The sequence below is a fragment of the Physcomitrium patens genome, chromosome 6, assembly GCF_059467195.1.
Source record: "Physcomitrium patens ecotype Gransden chromosome 6, ASM5946719v1, whole genome shotgun sequence".
Lineage (NCBI taxonomy): Eukaryota > Viridiplantae > Streptophyta > Bryopsida > Funariales > Funariaceae > Physcomitrium > Physcomitrium patens.
Window position 1 is genome coordinate 9642746 of NC_143415.1, and position 19313 is coordinate 9662058.

The window sequence follows — 19313 nt, forward strand, 5'->3', positions numbered from 1 at the left end:
TTAAACAATAGCCTTAAGCTAGGTTGCATGCATTGTGTAAGTTTATATAAAAACAATAGATAACAAAATTCCTTTGCTGTATTGCAAAAGATATGGAACTCCCCTAAAAATAACCAATAATAGAACTTAAGAACTAAATTGCAAGTAACTAATTTTCTGTAATATGGAACCCCACAATTTTATTCCATGCAAGAATCAGTACACCTTTAATGACAAATATATCATTTTCTATTTGCAAGACCAGTTCATGAGCCTGAAAACATGGGCAAGAAGAAACATAATTGGTAGGAAGTAGTAACTGTTTGGGAGAGGTTGCTAAGTGTCACAACTTGCAGATTTGTTTTACTAAATGATTCCTACGAGGCTACCATCAGCTATCGAATTTATTTTTGTTTTTGTTTTTGGAATTCTCCATTTTTTTTTTTTTTCTGTTTATTGATAACACTTAGTGCCATTAAATGTCTGTACAATCATGTACATGTCAATTTGCTAAGTGTCATCAATAAACAGAAAAAAAAATCGATTGTTTTCTTCAGTGAAGAAATACTAAGGGAGTGTGATGTTTATCAACTGGTTTAAACTTAAGAAGGTTGCTGTTAAATATCTGACGTGTTTAGGCTACAACTACTGTTTAATGAGAAGAAATTATTGAAGAGGAAATTCATCACACCCACCTTGTTGAGTTCTTGAATCAACTGACGCCAACCTTAAATACTATTCCTGTAGAACGGATGCATTACAAACCATCCATTCTGATACATCAGTGCAGTTGGCACTTCCAATATTAACTTTATGTCAAACAGAAGTGGCATCATGCAGATACTTTCAAATGAAAGTTGCGCTAATACATACTTACTCTTCCAAATGACATATCAGCACTAAATCCCAGCTATTCGTGTAGAGTGGAAAACACTTAGTTACAAAAGTGGACCAGTTTCACAAAGGTTGTGGCGACCGTTGCGATCTACTTTGCTTCCAATATTCTTAATTAGTGGAAATTGCAGCAAAAGCTCAAATTAGGACGGCGACAAAAACTACAGATGGTAGGTTCAACCTTCACATCTGCTTCTGTACATCCTAAAATGGTTTACTCTCCCAGAAAAAGCTTAGATGCCAGTGACTTTTTTCAAAACTGCTCGAAGATGGGGTTGCTGGTCATGACCATGAATGCCCATCTCCACTGTGTACATCAACTCGTCTCCTTTCACTTCGAACACACGCCCAATACTCAAAACCTGCATGCCAACTAAAAATGAGTTGACCAGAAGAATGTTCAAAGTCTAATTAATACTCTCCAGAGTTGTAAAAATATTACGACGAATTCAATTACATGAACGACATCTGCAGTTGTGTGCCTAGTTCAATAGTTATGATAGGGCAGCTCTCTGTGAACTAAGCGGCAGTCCAAAAGATCAACTGACAATCTCGGTGGGGAAATGCACATATCCCGTCGTAAGGACACTTATAGGAACTAACCTTCGAAGCATTACACACTGCATCACTCTGTAGTTGCACCATCTTCCTCTCCGCATCGTAGATTCCTTTCTGGATAAAGAAACGACCATGAAAAAGGCATACAAGATCAGCAGTATTTAAAAATAGATATTGATGTAGTCAACCCCTTATCCCAAAATCGTCTAGGTAGACACATTTAGAACGTTAAGAGTTAAAAGATTCTGTCTATAAACACGGCACCAAGCACCTCCCAGCACTTCATGAAAGTGAGAATTCGGTTAAAAACTATATGGAAGAAAATGAACCATGAAGCGCATTAATGTTTCTAATAACAAACTTTAAACTGGAGTATGGTTTCATGCCTGAACTTCAGCCAACCCGGTGCTTTGTGCGATGATGACTTCTATGGAGCCATCAGGCTTGGGACGCCAGTATCCACTCTCTGCGTGCATAGGCTCTCCTGATGCTGCTTTCCACGTTTTCTGCGAGTATGCAATCACCGGCTGCACCAAAACACGTCTCAGCATAACGAGAAATCAGAATAAGCAGAGAGTCCAAAAACCCAATTCACCAACGCCGTTGAATGCTTAGAACGTTACCGCTCTCACTTAGCTAACCACCATGAGACAAGCAACGACGCTGTGCTGTAAACACGTATTTCTATAGTAACAAGCATTTCATTTAAATAAATGCAGCGTCGACAATGCCTCTGAACTCTACATAATTAACAGGATGATCTGAACGGTGAGCTTAACAAATCGCTCTGACTCACTCTCGTATCAACTGAAACATTCAACAACACAACTCAATTTAAGTGGGGCATTACATTCTCTCTTGTGTAAAATGTACTTGGTAACAGCAACCATTCCAATCACAGGCACGTTCATAAAATTTGCTCTTACGTATGGAAAAAGAAACACAAAACCTACGCCGCCCATGACTTAGAACTAATTTCTGCTCGTCGATTAACTTCATTGTTTTCAAAACCAAAATCCAAACATCGTTTCCACTCAATATGTTCTCTAACCTAGGAACTTTTGTCCACACACAACCCACGTCACATTCGAAATATATAGGCACCTGCTTCAATTGTCTTCCTTCGCTAGAAGAGTCTCGAGAAGGACCACAACATACTTCACGTCTCAATCCTACAATCCATCTGATTACGAGAGAAAAAGGGTCTAGTTAAGACGATTCACCTTGCCGGAATGCCATAGCTTGATCTCCTCACCATACTTAAACGACTGGATTGTAGGGAAACCACCTTCGCCCTGACCCCGCCAGGTGCCGAGAAGAAACGACAACGGCTGCAGCACCGGGTGCAAAGGGGGAGGATTACCTTCCGCCATGGCTGCTGGGATATCAGCTTGTTATCCTCGGCTTTCCACAACGGGGCTCCTCGTCAATGGCGCGACGAGCAGACAAACAATTTTCTATTCAGCGACAGTCGATGCACTATCCGCCGAGCTTACCATCCAACCACGTCCTCTTGGGTGGCTAAAAAAAACCCAACTTAAAAGAGAACTGGTTTAAATTCCACCACATTGGACTGCGGCTTCAGTATGCCACGAGCCCTTGCAATTTGCAGCAGCAGAACGGCACTTGTCCATCACTGCAAGTCTGTTCCAGTCAATGAATGTAGCTAAATCAGCAGCATAATTCGGACTCCAGGTCTCATGCGGCTCCGATGGAAAGATGCTGTGAAAATTGAGCGGGAGCAGCGGAAAGTGATCGCAGTCCAGAAAAAGGAGGCCCCCCGTGCGATTTGGCAGGACATCCGCTTCACCTCTTGAATGGATGATGGTGGATGAGAGAAACCCTCCCCTATTTTAGTGATCTTTGCGCATTTCGAGATGCCGAAGAAGCATGTGGGAAATGGGAAATCGAACTGGGTTTTTTTTAGTTTTCTTAATATAATCTACTGTTTCCATGGGGCTTGTGGAGCTTGTGGACTACTTTCATCAGGTTTGAGTCCATGGGTTTCTCCCCGAGAGCTCCGTGTGGGGAATTGTGTTGTTCTAGAATTATGTTGTTCGAGAAATGCACGTAGCACGCACGCAGACGTACATGGCGATGGAAAGACGATTTTCTGGCTTCCGTCTGTTATTATTTTTCTTTATTGGTGTTATTTGTTTCTTATGAATTGAAGTTCACTGCTGCAATCAAAGCTTGAGCTCACTTTTGCAGGCGCTCAGATGCCTCCACGTTCGTAGCCAAAAGCTCGGACAGAGCCCGCCTTCCACACAGAAGAGCCACCTGGAAAAGGAAACCCAGTGTGCTGCTTCTGCACGTCTCGCAAGCCTCTTCCGTCCCTCGCATCTCCTTATTCCAGTGCCCCCGAAAGCCTCCTCTCGCTCTGGCCCTATGCCATCAATCTCATCAAAGCCTTAGCCTAATCTTAATGCCCTGGTTTCTTGTCCACCACATTTACCTTGCCTTGCCTCACCCGTCATCTCGTTGACATTCTCTTTACTGATTCTTTTTGTTGCCCTGGGGTTCATTTCTTACTGGATCCTGTCACTGTAAGTATTGGAAGGTATTTTTGATACAATTTTGACGCTCTTGGCGAGGTGTTGTCGAGGTTTTGTGGAGTTCGTCTCGGAGAGTGCTCGGATCAAAAAGTTCGTGATTTCTTCTTCGTTGTGCCTGATGTTGCGAACTGGGTGTTGCGCGTATCTTCTTGATGGAAATCACCATTGATTTGGCATCGCAGGCTAATGTGTTTTCCTTTGGCGCGAATGGAATTAGGAAGGTGGATTTTGGGCGTTGCTGCTGCTGCTGCTGACGCTGCCGCTCCTGGGCAAATCTTAAAAAGTCTTTGGGCGCGTACGAGACGTAGTGTGTTTTAATTTGCTCAGCTCACATGAAGAGATTAATATCACACAAGGACCATGAGCCTACCTCATACACCGAGGAGGAAGCCAGGGTACTCGTCAACGGCTTGTGCTCACACTCTTCTGCTGTTGTGTCTTCGCATTCACCTCTGTTGAATTTTTGGAACGTTTTTCTTGGATCGTGTGGGTAGCTTTTGATAATCTATCAGGGCGGGCGTCCATCAGCTTCATACCAACATATAAGCTCACTGTCTCAAGAAACATAAGGCTTTGGACCCGTGTATCTGGTGCCTACTGATATGATTTAATAGGACGTAGAACTACTGGTAATTGAGAAATTTAGTCCCAGCATTGTAATTTCTAATGCTCAATTTACATGCCCTCTTAGAAGAAGGAACACACATCAACAAGATTTTGGCGTTCTCTTTGGATTTACGTGGGTTGTTAGTTTTAAGGTCAATTCTGTCTCAGTTTTGGATGAGGACATGCCAACTGGGTTTTCAGGTCAATGATTTGAGGACAGCGTTGGGACCACTTACTGGACGCGCATTACAATATGCTACAGATGATTGCCTCAGGCGGTATCTTCGCGCCCGTAATTGGAACGTCAAGAAAGCAGAGAAGATGCTGCAAGAATCATTAGCATGGCGAGCATCGTTTAAGCCAGACGAAATCCGTTGGGTATGTCCACGCTGAAGTTGCTCTGTTCTCAACATCTTAACCGTTGGGTAGAGGGTTTGCTGTAGTTGATCTTTTCAAGATAATGTTTCCAAATGAACAAACAATCTGGTTGGAGATGCGCGTGTCAGAACCAGCGCTATCGAAGTGAATGGCGTCTCGAATGTTTCATGTGCAGGAGGATGTTGCCGGCGAAACGGAGACGGGTAAAGTATATAGAGCGGTTTGTAAAGACAAACAGGGACATTCCGTCTTAATTTTGCGCCCGGCAAAACAGGTGAGCATGTGCAGAAGCTTGGAGGTTTAACTGTAGATTCTTTACATTGTTGAAAAAAGTGGTGTTTAGGTCGCAAAATCGAGGATGGGTGCGTAAATCGGATGTTATTGCTGGTGACTTGCTACTACTTGGGAAGCCTAGCAATCGTGTTGATTGGAAGTACATGTTTGGTTTAGAATACAACATCACGGGAGGGCCAAATTAAGCAGCTCGTTTACATGATGGAGAATGCGATATTGAACCTACCATCGGGTCAAGAGGAGATGGTTTGGTTGATTGACTTCCATGAGTGGAGTTTGAGTAAATCAATTCCTGTCAAAACGGCTCAAGAAACTGCTAAAGTTTTGCAAAACCACTACCCGGAACGATTGGGCATTGCAATTTTGTACAACCCTCCTCACTATTTTGAAGCTTTCTGGCAGGTGCGTTTCACTTCGATTGTATGATAACGCATGCTAAGTTTCTTAGACCACACCTCTGTCTTTTTATCTACCCAATGGGATAGTACAGCCCTGAGGTCTTCACATCTTGAAGAGGATTTTGAGCTCACGCTTTAAGTACTACTGATCCATGACGGTATCGGTGAAACATTTATTGGTGTAGCTTTTTTCTGCATTGCATTTCAATTCCTATGTACATATTATTCAAAATAGCATTTAATGAGTTCTCTGCATTTACTTTTATTGTAAACCCTAGCGGCTCTATTGTAATAGCTTGGCATCTCACCTCCTCTGCCGCCGCACCACTTAAAGTTGCCAATATCACAGTACACTATGCCATCATAGATTATCTTAATGCTCTCTCAGAAATTACACACCGATGAATCAGCATCCTTAGTCACACTCCTATGCAGAGTAACCAATATCTGACCTTAACAATCGAGAGTAGTTAAAACATCGAGGTTTGACTTTACATTGGTAAAAATACGGCTATCTGACAACAGATCGTGAAGCCATTCTTGGATCCAAGGACAGTTAAGAAGGTGAAGTTTGTGTACAGCACGGATGCTGCATCTATGAAACTTGTGAACAGCCTCTTTGATAACAGCCAGCTGGAGGAACTACTTAGAGAGGAAAACTTCAACTTGGAGGAGTACTCAAGACAGATGCGGCAAGATGACGCCAAGTTTGGATTAAGGAGAAAGCTAGCAGATGAACGTCCAGAAGCAGCCTGAGCCATGCTATTGAAGCCTTCTATGTGGGTCCAATGACAACTGCTGCTGCTGCTGCTTCTCCGAGCGAAGTTTTCGTGTTAAAGATGCCAAGCATTGTGAGAAGCTATCCCCTACTGATGGTACATCATATCAACCTAGCACTTCCATTGAACTTTGCAATTGTCCTCCGAAATCTAAATGATCTATTCTTATTTGGTAAAATTGCCGACTTCACACTGAATGTGGCATTCAGTGTTGCATACATGTTAATTTAATCCCTGTCAGAAGAGAATTGTCGCTTCAATATGTTCAATGTTGTCTGTCATGTTGCAAGTACTCTGTCAAATACAAGTATTAATTTCAAAAGACCTAATCCCTTGAAAATATGAATATAACAAAGAGTATATGTTAAAGTATGTGGTGAATATTGTTTTACATACCTGTAAAATGATATAATCATGAACTACATGTTTCTGCTGTACAATTGGTCAAGGATGCATAAAACATGTAATAATAAATGCAAATTTTTATTAAATAAGTGATGAAATTTCAGAGTTTGGTCATTAAGTTTTTTTTTGTTTTGTTTTGTTTTGTTTGTTTGTTTGTTTTTTTCATTGCAAGAAGAAAAAAGTAAAAAAGAGATATTAGATTAATCTGTTGCCTTTTTTTAAAATTACAATTTAAAAATTCAAGTAAATAAAACGCTTCAAGAATCGGTGTTTTATTTATTTTATTATTATTATTATTATTATTATTATTTTGATAATTAAATTTATACTTGATAACTGTACACTTAATTGTCCTTTCATATTTTTATAATATAGTTAATTTTAAAACACATAAAAATAAATCATAATGAAAATAGAGTATTTATATTTCTATTTGAATTTTCTGAACATGAATCGTAGAATTGAAACATTTATACTTTTCACACGTTCTTGTAAAGCACTTAACTCTATGATTATTTTTTTTAATAGGAAGAAATTGAAGTTTGCTGGGCTTGGATTACAAAACATTATTTAGTTGTTTGTTCGAAAAGATATGGAATTATATTTTAGCACAATAAAGAAACAGAACTAATCTAAGAACACTGAGTCCAGCTTATATGGATCAAACATTTTTGAATAAACAGTTTTTTATGAACCTATAAACACTCTTAATGTAACTTATAATTATGTCTAAATTACCCATACAGCACAAATATTATGCTAATCAGAAGATCCAAGTTGTTCTTTGAATAATTTAGCATACATCATCACTACAAATGTATTATACTCTTTATGGTGAAGAATAATGATAGTGAAATAATGATAAAAACTGAATAGCAATCAAAATATTTACACTATTTTTTGGAAATCATGTTTTCATTTTAGCTTGTTTAGTATACTAGTCTTATTATTTTAAAATTGCAACATCAGAATCAAAACTTATTGTGCATTTTTTTACTACTTTCAAAAAACAATTGTTCAAAAGCTATATACTCAATGTTTGTAAAACTTACTGCACACTTCATCAATAAAAGCTAAAAATAAATGTAAAGCAAAGTTGTTAAAGACAAAACATATTGTTTCATAAATGTTTATATTTATGTACAAGAAAACGCACAGATGTGCAAGCATTACTTAAACTGTATCAAAACAACTTAAAAATACTAGAATATTTATTGTGCAATAGAAAAAAAACTAAATGTCATTCCTTACTGAGAATTTGAACAAAACTTTGTGACTTAATTTAAGAAATCTAATTGAAACTATGTCAAAATAAAAATCCTTCAGTGTGATAGGTGATAGTTGATAGAAATTAGATTATATTAACCAATTACTTTACAAGGAAAAATATAAAACAGTTCCTAAATTATTTTAGGTACATCAATGAATTATTTAAATTTTAAATTCCAATTTTTTCCATTATTAAATACCAAATGTGGATATCGAAATAGAATATAACTTAAAAATCATATACCAAAGAAATTTATTAAATGTTCTTTGATAGAAAAATCTCAGGTTTAAATTAAAGACTTCTAATAATTATAAATTTGTACTTTGATGTGAGAAAAATTGATTAGAAGAATAATATTTTGATATATTATGACTATTTTGTTTTTATACTTTGATAATATATGTATGTAGAATATTTGATTTATAAAGTATTTGTATAGTTTACACCATATAGGAAAAATATCATACATATCCCTTAAATATGCTGAAATATCAATAATACCATTGTATTCTTGATTATAGTAAATCTTCTCTTCATTTTGTGATAATAGAAAATCTATCATAAAATGTGATAAAGTATCACTATTCTTTTTTTAGGTGCATCTAAGATTTAAACCTTGTGCCTTGCAAATTTTGGTGCTGCACTTTTTGGTTCTTTTTTAGTACTCTATTTCTTTTGTCGATGTCTGCATGCCACACAAATTTTGCCATAATGGATGGAAAATTAAAATTAATGATTGAAGGTAGGTTATAGTAAGATGATTTGCGTATTGTGAGAGTTTGTTAAAAGTAATTACCAATAATAAGGATCCATGATTTCAATTCTATAAACATCCTTTATTGATTTATCATGGCAAGCTTAGATGTATTGAAGGTTAAATTTCATGACTTGTATTGACCCCATAGTAGCAGTGACGGCTTGGTTGCCCAATACTAATCCTATAACATCACCTTCATTGAGAGATGGTTCCTTTTGGAATCATTCCAATGTTTAGATCCCTTAGAAATGTTGAGAGAAGTGGCCCAAGGCAAAGCACTTGCATTCACAAAAGAACAACTTGTATTGTGATTACATTTCAACATATGCTTGTTGTTGTTATGAATATAAAAAATCTACTACTATAATTTCTATAAATTGCTCGTGAAGTGATGAAATATTTGATTAACTTGTCAAACAATGCTTTAGATAAAGGACATTAGTTAGAGTGCTCATTGATTGTCTTAACCATATTGTGACTTCTTAACTATCTTTGTACAACATGAACTAATCCGAAATTGCAAATTGGGTATATCATCTTCACTTTATTTGAAACACAACCAAAAATGGTTTCACCAATGAACTTGGCTCCTTAAAATTATATTAGAGCCAAAAATTAGTGCAACAAAATCTGCACAATACATGATTTGGACTCCAAATGCACCTAAAAAAGAAAGACTAGTAATACCTTAAATTTAATAAAAAATACTCAAATTTAACTGTAGATTTGCTATTATCAAGAATACATAGATATTATTGATATTTCAGCATACTTGAGGGATATATATGATATTTTTCTAAAATTAAATATATATAATTTTTTAATATTTATATTCTAATTCTTGTACTAAAAGATCAAATAATATTTTTGTAATAAAATAATTATGACCTCTATCTTATATGTAAGTTAGAGCATAATGAGGTTTTTTTTTTAAAAAAAAAACCAATGACTAATAATTTATTTATGTGCTTATTAAATAAATATTTAGATTAAATTTTTTAATAATTTAAAATTTTAATAAAATTTACGTTTAAAAATTTTAAACATAAAATAAAATGACATTAAACATCTATTTTATTTTATTTTATTTATTTTTTTAACTTTTTAATTTCATTTTGTATAACACTTTCTTGTAAAAATCAGGAGAAATCATTAAACCAACTTTTGAAGTCAATACAACAAAATTTTGACAAAGTTTGTAATTTTGCAACTGGTGAAAATCTCAAGATTCATTGATATTAATTTTTATTATATTTTCATTCATTCCTTTGTAATATAAGAACACTACTATCAAATAACCATTTATATATATATATATATATATATATATATAACCCACTTTTATTATACTTCATAAGTTTTGAAGACATCTTCACAAGTTTCTATGTGTGACTTGGCCCTTGACAACCACATCCAGCGCCATTTTAGCTGGCCGCCGTTTTTCCACCGTTGAGAAACAGCTTCAAAGATTACGAAGGACGGCGACGTCCGCCGTTTTAAATGAAACCCCGTCACCTTTGCAATTCACAGGCCTGGGACATGTTCGTTACGTTTTCTACAGGAATTCGTTAAGACCTGCACAAGTTCGATGCGTTTTTGATTCCTCACCTTCACTGATTCAGCGAGCTATCGAATCAATGTTCAGTGAGCATCTAAATTGCATTCACGATCCACTGCAGGTCGAATCTTCACATGAAATCAGGTTTTTGATGTGTGTTTGCTGGGCTGGACATGAAACCATCTCATGGATTTTGAGAGAAGGGATGGCAGTGAAGACCGTGTTTTGCTATGCGAGAAGAGTTGGCCGTTCTCGTGGTCATCACTATGGATTCTGCCACTTGGTTTGAATGGTTTGAGTTGTGCAGAAATATGACATTTCGTGACCTTTCGGTGTGTACATTGCAAGTGGGTTTGGATTCTATGAACGACGGAGGAATGGTCAAACTCATTCTTTGTAGGGTTGAGGGGAACATACTGGTGGTGGTGATCGTCACGCCGTGTGGAAAATGGAGCGGGAGCACAATTTCGATGTTGGCAATGTTGTCAGACCCCGTTGTGGTCTATTCCATGCTCTCTCATTTTCCGATGGCTTCTGTGCTGAAGGATTTAGCAGGTCCAGGTGATGGGCACAACCCACCTCACAACCAATGCCGAAGTCCAGTGACGAATCACCCTTTGCCATGGCCTTGTGTCAGAATCGTGTTGATTCAGCTGGATAAACGAGGTTCAGAATTTGTGGAAACACTTCTAAGACTGATGCATTGAGGAGTTAACAAACGGTTTTTCTAGACAAGAGCTTGCTCCCAATATCTTTGGTATAACGCCTTCAGAGAACAGTGCTGTTTGGGCCCTCGAAGTCAATCCAGTGTCGGAAACACGTGCGATCTGTACTGTTTTGGGGGATAAGTTTGGGGGAATGTGAGTGGTTGTGAAGTGTTCAAGAGCGTGTTGTGAGGCTACGTTGTGGTGCTGGTGCTCTTGGGCACTGTCTTGTCCGGCCCTACGATCCCAGTCAATCTATTTGCAGTCAAGTGCAGGGTCTGGTCCAGACGCAATGGGGGGTACTCAATTGTTGCCGATTTCTCTGAAGTTGTCTGCAAAGCTTCAGGCACAACACACGATGCAGAGCATCTTCCACCTGACATTCTTCCATCAAAGGATTCTCAGGGGATTCGACGAGCCGTGTGATGACAATCACTAGAGTTACTGCACCATGGGATCGACATGGCTTCACTGCTCATCGGTTCAGGCTTTTCATCACTGGTAGCGTTGGTTGTAATACTCGGGGGTACACATATTCATCACGTGGTTTCCACATCATACCTGATATCAGCTTCTTCTTACTGTAAAAGACATGTTGGAATCAACCAAATTAAGAATTCATCAAATTCATACACATTAGTTTTTATCTGAAAAGAAAGAAAGAAAGAACATGTTTAAATCGCACGGAATGGAGCGAGCTAGAAAGCTGGTTTCATGTCAGAGTTTTGGCGTTTGTTCCATTCTTCAGTGTGTACTCAAACTGGCCGCAGAGGTTTGAGGGTATGACTATACCTGCAGTTGTGCTGCTGGTGGTTTGCTTCAAGGTGGTGACGTGCATTGGGAAGTCTCAGATGATGTCCAGCAGCAGTATTCACATCCTCTCTCTCTCTCCCTCTCTCTTTCTCGAGAGAGAGAAAACTAACTAGGGATTGAAACGTCAGGATGAAGTCAAGCTGCGACATCCTGATGCGATTCCGAAGCCGCTGCACGGCAAATCTCTTGGACGTGGTAACGAGCCTGATCTGCGGAGCTTTTTCTAACATATATCCCTCTCCGGACTCATTAACTTGCATCCGATTAAAAATCAGCTTCCAGATAAGTATATAACCAGTACTACTGCTACTATTACTACAACCTCGAAACTCACAGCCCCTGCATACTATGCTTCGTTATCTGCAACTCTGGTGAGCTGTGTAGTTGCCCTGGTCACTCTCTACAGTTGGTTCCATTGCTCGCCCTTTGCAGCTTCCACGGAGCACCTTGAGCGAGAGCAACAACCTGGTCAAAATCAGTGCAGCACAGATCTGAATTCCGTGCGCGTGGGAAACTCCGCCCAAATTCGGAACCTGGCTCCGGCACAAGCAGCTCTGCCATTGCCTTGTACAAGCTTGACTCAACTAGCTTTTAATTCATTGCTAATCTCCCACTGGAACCCAATTAGTATTGATTTTTTTTAATACTGGAGGTCATCCTTTATTACATACTTGTTGAAATATATTTATACTCGTCTCTTGATTTTACTCATGCAGTAATTTATATTTATATCATACACTTCTTGCAGCAGCGATCTCTTTTCATGCCCTTCTGTATCTGAGCTCTTTTTCTATTTTAAAATAAATGTTGTAACTTACGGTAAAACTATCGTTTTCTAAACTAGGGTTGCTTTTATAACATCGACACTCTCCCTCAATTCTTATGATTTAAATTGTTTGTGCTATCTTACACGTACAATTATGTTTTCTTTTGGCTTGGTTGAGCTCCACTGTGGCATTAAGATTCTTTCATTGTGTAGCAGATTTTCTCCATCAAATCTTGTTGTTAACTTTTGGTAGACATTAAGATATCATTGGTTCTGGTAATTTTGTAGATATTTATAGTATTTTGAAATCATCAAAATTTTATGCAAATTAACATAGTTAGCATCCAATGTGTACAAGTCTTAGTTAGTATGTGAAGCCAAAGTGAAGCACTTTCCTCATGCTAAGTTTAAAGGTTTCAATACTTTGGTTGAACCACAACATTATCTCAAAACTTCTTCATCTTTCATTCTCTCTTAGTTTTAGTTCCACAACATTTTGTTTTTATTTTTTGTGAGATTTATAATAATTCTTTCAGTTCTAGATTTTACTAATGATAGTATTTGTTACATGGTTTTGTTAACATGTTAACTAGTGGATATTTAATTAGAATAAATTTTACTTTAATACTTCACTCTTATATCTTACATAATGATGTCATAATTCTATATATTTTGTGAATGCATGCATCACTAGATTGTTTGCTATTTTTATACAATTCATATAATTACTAAAAACATTGTTGGGTCTTTTTTTTGGATCTGCAATTCTTTAAGTAGTTTCTTGAGATAACTCACTTCTCTTGCAGCATCAAACAAGACCATATATTTTACTATGGTTGTAGATAACTCTACAATTTTGTGCAAATTATTTATCTAATGAGTTGGAGACAATCCAAAGTTTATGTAAAATACCTGTCACTTATTTTTGAGAGTCTAGATCTCAAGCAAAATCTGTATCAGTGAAAGTATGTAGTTTTTGTTTGTCATCAGCTCAAAATAATATCTTATAATTTATTCTACCTTTAAGATTGCTCAAAATATACTTTGTTGCTATGAGATACGCTTCCTACAATTGATTCATATATTGTGAACAGTAGTATACATTGAAAACAATATTTTATTGTATTATTCTTAAATGAATCAAACTTCCAACCAAAGATCTGTATAAAGTAGTCTCACATAGTGGAGACTTTATATCTTATTCAACCTTGGATTATGTGTTCATTGATACAAATATAAAATCTGATCTTTCCATTCTGAATTTTTGCAACAGTTTTTTAATATACTATGTTTTATGCATCCAAATTTCTTGATCAATATTTACAAATTTAGCTCTTAGATACGTGTGTACATCTACTAAATTAGTCATTTTGTATTTATTTTGCAAATGTTTTTGAATCCTGTCAATATTGTTATAATCATCTCTTGTTAATAATAAATTGTTAACATATAAAAGCAATGTTTTTTTTTAATCTTAAATACAATAGTACAAATTATAGTCCTTATTACTTTTGTAACCAACTATTCTTAAATACTAAGCTCTAAGAGATTCTTTAAGTCTATACAAAGTCTTTTTCATTTTGCATATTTTTCTTTCTATGCTTGCATTTCTCCAACCATTGGACACTTCCATAAATACTTCTACTTCAAAAATGCCATTAAAAAAATGTGATTTTTATTTTTAAATGTCTAATTCTTCATTTCCTATTAGCAGCAAGTGCCCACTTCACCACAAGAGCGAATGTTTCAAAATAATTAATTCCAGGTATTTGAAAATCTTCTCTTGCCACCAATCTGCCTTTGTATTTTTGAACATTTCCAACTCCATCTGTCTTTGCTTTAAATATCCATTTAAAATCAAGTGGCTTAATCCCTTTTGGTTGATCTATCAATTTCCATGTATTATTTCTTTCAATATTATCCATTTCTTGTTAAATTGTGTCATTCTATTTATTTGTATTGACTGCTTCATTAAAATAAAAAAAATAGCTCCCATACTTCACTCTTTTCAACTGTCCAGATATATTCTCGTAATGTAATATTTGTTTGTTTGTTTTTTGTTTTGTTTTGTTTTTTTTTTTTTTTTAATTCTCTGTGATCTTTGTAAGTTTGTTTCACTTATGCCATGTTTATATTTCTTCTTTCTTTGAAAAGTAACGTTTAGTGTATTACCTTCTGTAGTTAAGGACATATTTTCTTCGGCTTCCTTGTTGATCACTTCTTCTCGTAGAAAGTCAAGATGCTCTACTTATATAGCAGCTTTATCAATTTTATCATCAATTCCTTTTTCTTGTGAAACATGAATTTGCTCTCCTTGTACAATAACTTGGTTGGTATTATCATCATGTTTCTGCTCTTTCTGCACATCAACTTGGTCGGTATTATAATTAGTCATTTCTTGAATCTGATTGTATTCATTACCTAAATTTGTCAATCTTACAAATAGTTATGTATGCTCATTGATTTTCTCATTTATTTTTGCAAATTCAAACCCAACTTTGGATTCATCAAACACTACATTCCTACGAAATATATATATATATATATATATATATATTTTCCGGTAGATAATTAAGCTTGTATACATTACTAATATCATCAAACTCCAACATAATACATTACAAAGTTTTTGACTGAAACTTGGATCTCTCTTCTTTAGGCATATGTACATACGACAAACTTCTAATAATTCTCAAATGGTGGATTGCTGATTTTTTCTAGCCTTTGTTAGTTCTTATAGGTCCTCTTTATAAGATAATTTGTTGTATTCAAAATTTCTGACCAAAGATAATTTTGCTTTGTATTGTAAACTTCTTGCCTTTTCAGTATTTGCTCTATTTCTTCTTTATGCTACTCCATTCTAAGTAGGAGTTATTGCTTGTGTCAATTGTCTTTTGATTCCATTTGCTTTGCAATAGTTTGTGAATGCCATAGATGAGCATTCTCCTTGTCTATCTGTCTCCAGTACCAAAGTAGATGCTAAAAAGATATTCTTCAAATTTTAGAGGTTTGTAGTTAAGTAAATAAGTTAGATAAAAAATTGATAAAAAATTAATTCTTTGTCCTAAAAAATATGATAATCGATGGTTTCATAAAGCAATTAACTCTTGATCAAGTTTTGAACAACAGTTCTTTTAGCTGTAGATAGAAGTAGGATGTGTTGTGACAATGAACGTAAGAAGAAAATAACGAATATTTGTCCTTATTATCAAAAAAAGTCTATCTAAGATAGCAACAACAATTTGACTACTATACCAAAAGATTTTTTTAATAAGAATATAAAAAATACAAGAATAAGTAGTGAATTTGAATTTAAATTGAAACTTGTTAATGCAACCTCAAGTAAAAATACTACCTCAACTCATAATGAAGAATATGAATGATTAATCTTAAAAAATCTACAAAGTTGTTTTAAAAACATAGAAGAATATTTTCAAAAACAATAAAAATATCATGGAATTTTTCATATTTTATTTGTAAATATTTAGTATCTTTTTTCTTTCTTTCTTTATTTATACTATAATTTAAAAATTTTAAAGATGATTAATATGATTTTTTTTTTAAATTATAAAATATTCTGAAAATTTAAGGAAAATTCAATAGGGACTTCTTCAAGACTGTTGGTTTGAAGAGATTCAAAAAGTTTCTAAATGTCTATTAATGAACAATAACAAACAACCAAGAGGTTCTAAATTATAATATCATTCACATTGTTATAGGTACTAATATTAATTTAATAGATTAAAGTAGGTAGAACTATGAGCAAAGAAAAAAATAATAATAAAAGGATAATAATGTTTTCCTTGTGAGACATTGAAGAAGCTTTTTAGGTAAAATCTGATTTGCAAGTTTCTTTGGATGTATCAAGTTTTTTAAATTCAAAATTAATTTTTAAAAAAATATTTTATTATTATGAATTACATAATTATTAATATTTTTACTAAAAAAATTTATAAAAAAATAAAAAACATTGTCTTTACCGACTTATGCATTCAAAATAAAACAAAAAAAGATCCATGAAGTTTTTTAAGATTTGTGATAAGTTTTCTAAAAGATGTTATTTATAAAACAAAATTGACATTTTAAAGAATCTTTTGAAGAGAATTTTTTGACGGATGTATTAATACAATCCATGCTGGGTCACACACATTGCATATATTTCAATTGTCAATTATGGAGAAACATCTAAACAAGAAGAATTAATGCTCTTCTTGGAGACCTGGCTTAAAATTCTTGCATGTACATATATATTCATTTATTTTCTCCACAGCTAAAAAAACTTAATATTACTTGTTTATAAATTTATTATAATTATAATTTAAAAAGGATACATTATTGTAAAAAAACCAATGCAGACTATGTATATAATACACTCATCACATTCAATACGCCTCTGTAATTGAGTATAAATTTAAAATATCTTTTTATTATATATTAGTTTAGATTATTGAAACTACCATAGTTTAAAAAATAAAGTTGGATGTAGGATAAATGAACTACATGAAATCCAATTTATACTTATAGGCTTATCTTTGGTTATTAAATTTTTTAAATATTAGGTCTATCTTTATTTTGAAAATCACTGCTCAGTAAGATTTAACTTCAAAAAACAAGAAATTAAAAATATGGCATTAATTTATATGTCATGAATATAATGCTTTAAAATGATATTTTTGAACTTGTAAATATTTTTAATTTATTTTATTTGATTTCTGAGTGGTAAATAAAAAACTAATGCTAAAATCATTACAAAAAAAAATTTATCTAATAAAATTATAATATTTTTAGAGCCAAATTTAGCATTCAATTTAATGTTGATGAGGACACTACTAAGTCATTTTAAACCTTTTGAACTTTTAAAGATGTAGATTCTTGATATTGAAAAACAAAAGATGGATCAATTTAAGTAATTCTTAATCTATCCTAAACTATCTAGTATGGCTATATATATATATATATATACACACACACATCTTGGAACAGATGTATTAAAGGCCAATAGTTTTATTCTTCATAAAGTTTTAACAAGATATATTAAAAAAAAATTAACAAAAATAATTCGATTTTTTTTGAAGTAAAATAAATTTTAAAAGAAGACTGTAATTTTTTAATTATATGAAAACAAAATATAAAATATAATTCTATAATTATATGAAAAAAATTAAAACCAAAATATTTTCTATTTCACATAATAGTATCAAATTCAAAAAGACAAAACAAAGATATTTTTATTCTAGTAAAAATAAAGCATTAACAAAAAAAAAAAAAAAAAAAAAAAAAACATGCATATTAGAAAAAAAATATCTGACTAAAAATTTATTAATTTCCTATAATGCATATTAACAAGGAGTTTTAATATCGACAATTGTATCTTTGATTGTGAAATAATCAAGTGGTAAGATTTATGAATAACCACATTTTTCTATTTAATTATTAGCTCCAATCCAAGTACTTAATATTTGGTCCATTAACTACTTTTGGATAAAACTTTTGATTTAATATGTAACAATGCCAATATATGAAGGATTCTATTCTAAATACAACACATTGGTATGGTTTTTACATAAGAAATGGACCAAATGTAAAATAAAAAAAAAAAAAAAAAAAAAAAACAAAACCAAGAAAACTATATGCATATGACTTAAAGAACATAAAGAAGTATATTAAACTCAAACTATAGAACTGATAAATAGAAAAGAAAAAAAAAAGAAGAAGAAAAGAACTAAGATACAATAAATAAAGCACAATCATAGATTAAAACTTATATTCCTCCTTTGAAATTTTAAACAAAATTATATATTTTACATTTGTTACAATAATATGGAGTTGAACCAAAACCTCCAACCACCTAGTAAAAAGGCATTCTTACACAAAAGTAACAATAAATAAGTCTACCCCATGATGCTTCAAAAAAATTGGAAACGAAATGTGCATGTAACAAACTTAATGCATGTATAGTTGAACAACTCTGATTATTCCGAATAAATCCTGATGTGCTCGAATTCATTTCCAATCTGATGTTGTTTTCAACACACATCCAAAACTTGTCGAAACTGTGCAAATCTGACATCGTTGATCTGAACTGAGAAAAACATCACTGAACTTGTGAAAACCCACTTCGAAATGGACGCTACGGTCTCTCGCAACATGAGGCCCCTATTGTGGTTTTGCAACACAAAAGTGATCGCCAAGTGCAGCCCAGTTGCGGAAGAAGTCCCGAGCTTAACAACAACAACTGCTTCTTCGCAGTGGACAGAAGCTCGAAAACAGCAGCACTAGATTCGCCTGCATTTCAGGATTAGCGATGGATCTGAGTTGCTTCTAACACATGCGATGTCCCATTTCCATGACGCTTCTGTTAGACCTGTTGTTGTTGTTGTTGTTGTTGTTGCTGTAATAGTATATGCAGGACTCACTTTTTCTCTTTCCGCTCGCAATGGTTGCGAGGACTGGACTGTGAACATCGACGAGACTTTCTGATCAGTTCGCCTGCAGCTGCCCACCAGGATCCTGGTTTCACTGTCGATGGCTTCGATCCGGACACCACCCAAAATTGTACTATTCTGTGACCCTGCACCGTTCTTGTCAGGTACTACTCC

General features: G+C 34.3%; 2 protein-coding genes across 12 annotated transcripts; one reads left to right on the forward strand and one right to left on the reverse strand.

The window, feature by feature from the left end:
- Positions 1 to 764: 764 nt before the first annotated feature.
- Positions 765 to 2849, reverse strand: LOC112283616 (peroxynitrite isomerase Rv2717c). Its single transcript, XM_024522550.3, has 4 exons — positions 2655 to 2849; positions 1818 to 1958; positions 1477 to 1545; positions 765 to 1235 (listed from the first exon to the last, which is right to left on the reverse strand). The coding sequence occupies exons 1-4, from the start codon at positions 2802 to 2804 to the stop codon at positions 1107 to 1109; spliced, it is 489 nt and encodes a 162-aa protein (XP_024378318.1). The 5' UTR covers positions 2805 to 2849; the 3' UTR covers positions 765 to 1106.
- Positions 2850 to 3295: 446 nt separating this feature from the next.
- LOC112283614 (phosphatidylinositol transfer protein PDR16) lies at positions 3296 to 6619 on the forward strand. Of its 11 annotated transcripts, XM_090251188.1 has the most exons (7): positions 3296 to 3420; positions 3643 to 4076; positions 4204 to 4615; positions 4794 to 4970; positions 5146 to 5244; positions 5421 to 5666; positions 6188 to 6619. In XM_090251188.1, exons 4-7 carry the CDS (start codon positions 4914 to 4916, stop codon positions 6416 to 6418), a joined length of 633 nt encoding a protein of 210 aa, XP_090107314.1. In that variant the 5' UTR covers positions 3296 to 3420; positions 3643 to 4076; positions 4204 to 4615; positions 4794 to 4913; the 3' UTR covers positions 6419 to 6619. The 11 variants fall into 11 exon arrangements, with proteins under 11 accessions (XP_090107314.1, XP_024378311.1, XP_024378317.1 ...); XM_024522543.3 differs by having other exon boundaries at positions 3414 to 4076; positions 4204 to 4381; XM_024522549.3 differs by lacking the exon at positions 3296 to 3420 and having other exon boundaries at positions 3434 to 3977.
- Positions 6620 to 19313: the final 12694 nt, after the last annotated feature.

Bases quoted from the DNA above. Each gene is read 5' to 3' on its own strand.
- LOC112283616 (XM_024522550.3), bottom strand. From the start codon at position 2,804: ATGGCGGAAGGTAATCCTCCCCCTTTGCACCCGGTGCTGCAGCCGTTG. The intron at 1,959-2,654 runs GTGAATCGTCTT...GTTTTGGTGCAG, and splicing joins AGCTATGGCATTCCGGCAAG to CCGGTGATTGCATACTCGCA. The intron at 1,236-1,476 runs GTTAGTTCCTAT...GTTGGCATGCAG, and splicing joins CAGTGTGTAATGCTTCGAAG to GTTTTGAGTATTGGGCGTGT.
- LOC112283614 (XM_024522543.3), top strand. From the start codon at position 4,319: ATGAAGAGATTAATATCACACAAGGACCATGAGCCTACCTCATACACC. The intron at 4,382-4,793 runs GTACTCGTCAAC...CTGGGTTTTCAG, and splicing joins ACACCGAGGAGGAAGCCAGG to GTCAATGATTTGAGGACAGC. The intron at 4,971-5,145 runs GTATGTCCACGC...TTTCATGTGCAG, and splicing joins AGCCAGACGAAATCCGTTGG to GAGGATGTTGCCGGCGAAAC.